This window comes from Bombus impatiens, unplaced genomic scaffold (genome assembly GCF_000188095.3).
Source record: "Bombus impatiens unplaced genomic scaffold, BIMP_2.2 scf_0549, whole genome shotgun sequence".
NCBI lineage: Eukaryota > Metazoa > Arthropoda > Insecta > Hymenoptera > Apidae > Bombus > Bombus impatiens.
The window spans coordinates 292,172-295,443 of record NT_176968.1 but is presented as its reverse complement, the minus strand read 5'-3'; the positions used below and the strand labels follow the sequence as shown (position 1 = coordinate 295,443).

The 3,272-nt window shown below is 42.1% G+C and overlaps 1 protein-coding gene across 2 annotated transcripts in view; it reads right to left on the bottom strand.

The window, feature by feature from the left end:
- Positions 1–1,252: 1,252 nt before the first annotated feature.
- LOC100742641 (cell adhesion molecule 3) overlaps positions 1,253–3,272 on the bottom strand; it is a 42,377-nt gene continuing 40,357 nt past the window's right edge. For both annotated transcript variants that reach the window (XM_033322071.1, XM_012388557.3), the window contains one exon: positions 1,253–3,269. In XM_033322071.1, the coding sequence (XP_033177962.1) occupies positions 3,204–3,269 (66 nt within the window). In that variant the 3' untranslated portion in view covers positions 1,253–3,203. The remainder of the gene's footprint in view (positions 3,270–3,272) is intronic.

Below are 3,272 nucleotides of genomic sequence, written 5' to 3'. Positions count from 1 at the left end.
AAAAAAAAAAAAAAAAAAAACAAAAGTACAAAACACAACAAGCGTTTAAGCCTCTCGTGTAAGTAAAAGCGTGACGCGGCAGAGCGTGGCCTTTCGAACGAGATATCGGATTTCGGATTTAAAAGAATAAACGGATTAGTCGGTGGTGAATAGCGCATCTTCGAAGATTAATAGGGGTGAAAGTTAGGAGTAGAGCGGGGCCGTGTTGCACGCGCACCGCCATGATGATCGTATCGCATGCAAAACGGGTAATTGAATTATTTCATCAGCATTATTGCCTGTGACGCGGAAACAAATGGAGTAATAATGCCAGCGAAACACGATTCAATCGGCGAGCGTTTGATAAAATAACGTTTGTTAACCGGTAGCGTTCGGATCGACTTTGGTGAAAAATCGGCTGATTCGTTAAGGGGTTGTTTTAATGACAGGAACACGGATATCGTTGATGAAAAAAAAAAAATCGCTTCTCGAGATTGCCTCTTATCCGTGCTAATACGTAAAGCCGTGGATAATTCGTGCGCTGGAATATTTGGTCCGTTTTATGCTGAATTTTCATGAACGGCCATTAGGAATTACGTTATATCGTGGCGAATAAAACAGGGATTTAAAAAAGGAGGTTAAGTGGTATTGAGAGACTCTGAGTAAGCTACTTTTCCTTTTTACCTCCGCCCCCCTCTCTCGCAAGGTGTCCCCTCGCTGCGATTTTTAAAGAGACGACCGATTTCTTGCGAGAAGTCGAACAGCGGAAGGGAGTAGGATTTATATTTTTAACAGGAGTACGATGTTACTCTGTATTTCGATATCCTTTTTGCTTTCTTCTTACATAGTGTTTCGCAATGATACGAATTAAAGACGATAGATGGTAAAATGAAAAGTAATAGCGAGGAAGAAAGATAATGACGGTTTTGAATGAAATGAAATGAAATACGATGTTGTGGTCATATCGTTATTATTATCATAAATATTCTTTCGTATCGTGACAAGCTGAGGAACATAACGAGCATCGATACCAAAAAATTGGCAAAAATTCCGCTAACATCGTCTCTATTACACAAAGAATCGTGAAACTATGCTGCGTGCACGCGAGATTCTCTCTCTCTCTCTCACTCTCTTTCTCTCGCTCTCTCTCTCTCTCTCTCTCTCTCTCCCTGACACTTTACACTTATTTTATTCTTTCTTCTTTCTATTAGACGCATAATATCTCGTTCGAAAATATCAATTACACCGCTCTCGTGCGTTTTTCTTTCTCTCCTTCTCGTTTCTTCGTCCTCGTCTATTCGTTTTTATTTGTTCTCTTTGGCTAATTCTCCGAATGGAACACGTTCCCTATCGAACGCTCGCTCGCGTTAGCTACGTAGAAACGATGACGATTTCAAAAATACTTATTACAATTAGAAAATCATGTAGAGTATTATTCAGTCGTTGCGATCCTTAATCGATAATTCGTAACTAATACTAGCACACATCGCTCGTTAATACATAATATACATATACATATACATATATATACGATATTCCTCGTATCGCTTCTTTCTTTCCTTTTCCTTTTCTCGTCCTTTCTCTCTAATTCTTTCGTGCTCGATCGTCATGCCTCGTCCGTTATTGCGAAACGACAAATAAAGAAATAAATAAATAATTGTTCGAGCGACGCGAGTCGCAAGACGTGGAATTTGTGCGCGTACCGATTCGAGGCGAACGATGCACCGGCGTGAGCAACAGGAAACAACGTTCGAAACCGGAAGCAGACGGGGGAGAACAGTAAGCTCGATATTCATTGTAAACAGAACGTGACTGTGTAAATCGCTTTTGTTGTTCGTTACGTACGAAGGCGTGTCACACGCGGTTGACAAATGTATCGGAGGGAAACGCATTAAATCGAACGGTAAATGGCTATTAATTTAATAAACCGAAAACGTAATAACCTTCTGCCGATGGAATTACACGGTGTGCACGCGGATAGAACAGAAAAGCGTAGGGATAACAAACGACCAAATTTTTTCTCTTTTCCAACCGTAAACGGATAAACTTTTCTTTCGCCAATGTCCTTTTCTTCCTCGTTTGTTTGGCTTGTTTTTTTTTCTATTTTTTCTCCTCTTTCGTCCTGCCCTTTTGTTTTCTCCGTTGCCGCCTATTTCCCCCGCGCGAGAGCTTTTCACGACGGCGAACAATTCGCGCGGGAAGAGCACCATCTTTTCTCTTCGGTTTCGTTCATCGTCCTCTCGATTACAAGAATATCAGACACGATAACAGTAGCAACGCAAAGTGACTCGTCGAATATCCGATTCATCAGGTACATCTACTCGCTCGCTGTTTCTTACGCATTTCCATATTTTGTTTCGTTCTTCTTGCTCGTTTAGGTGAATCGCGTGACGTGATGGAACCGCTTTGTTTCTTTCAAAATTGAAATCGACGCACGGGTGGAAAGACAGAGTTAAAAGAAGAAGAGAATTAGAGGCAATGAATAATGGCAGTGAGAGACGGATATACAGACAGATTATACACACACACATATATATATTATATAGAATATACATGTATATATATATATTTTATATATATATATATATATATATACATGCACGCTACGAGTTTAGTCCATTGTAGGGCTTTATAAAAGTATGAAAAAGAAAACTGTCATTTTCATCTTGGAAACGATGCCACCGTAAATGGTGTGTACTACACATTGCGAACACACGATTTCTGCCAAAGAGAAAGCAAATACATAGTGTCTAATAATAAAATATTCCTCGGACGTTGCCCGTTTCTTCTCCGATTTTTGGCCGATCACGGATGTACCTGTTTTCACGAGAAGTCGGTTCGTCGATCGCCATCATCGTAGAGAGAATTAAGATGCCGCGATACAGCTGTATCCAGTTCTTCGCGATTCACCGGCCAATTTCCCCTGTCCATTGCCTCCTCTCTGCTTTGCCTTTCTCGCTGCTCCTTCGTTTTTTCAGCTCGATCCAACCGACTTATCCAGCATCGAACAACTTCCTAATAACTCGTTTCGTCTCGTTTTCCTTCGATCTTCGGCCGCGTTCCTCTCTTCCTTTCTCTCTCACCGTGGTCCAGAAAAGGGCGTGACGCGACACGCGCGTCGCCGGAGGACGACCATCGCGCGACACAAAGCGGCCTGGACTTTCTTACAAGCACGTCGATTTATATAAACAGCTCCAAAGCGCGCGTAGTTGAATGCGGTACGGTTAACGAATGGCGATCAAAAGGAACGCGAACAGTCCCAGGACCAGCCGCGCCGACGGCAGCCGCATCTC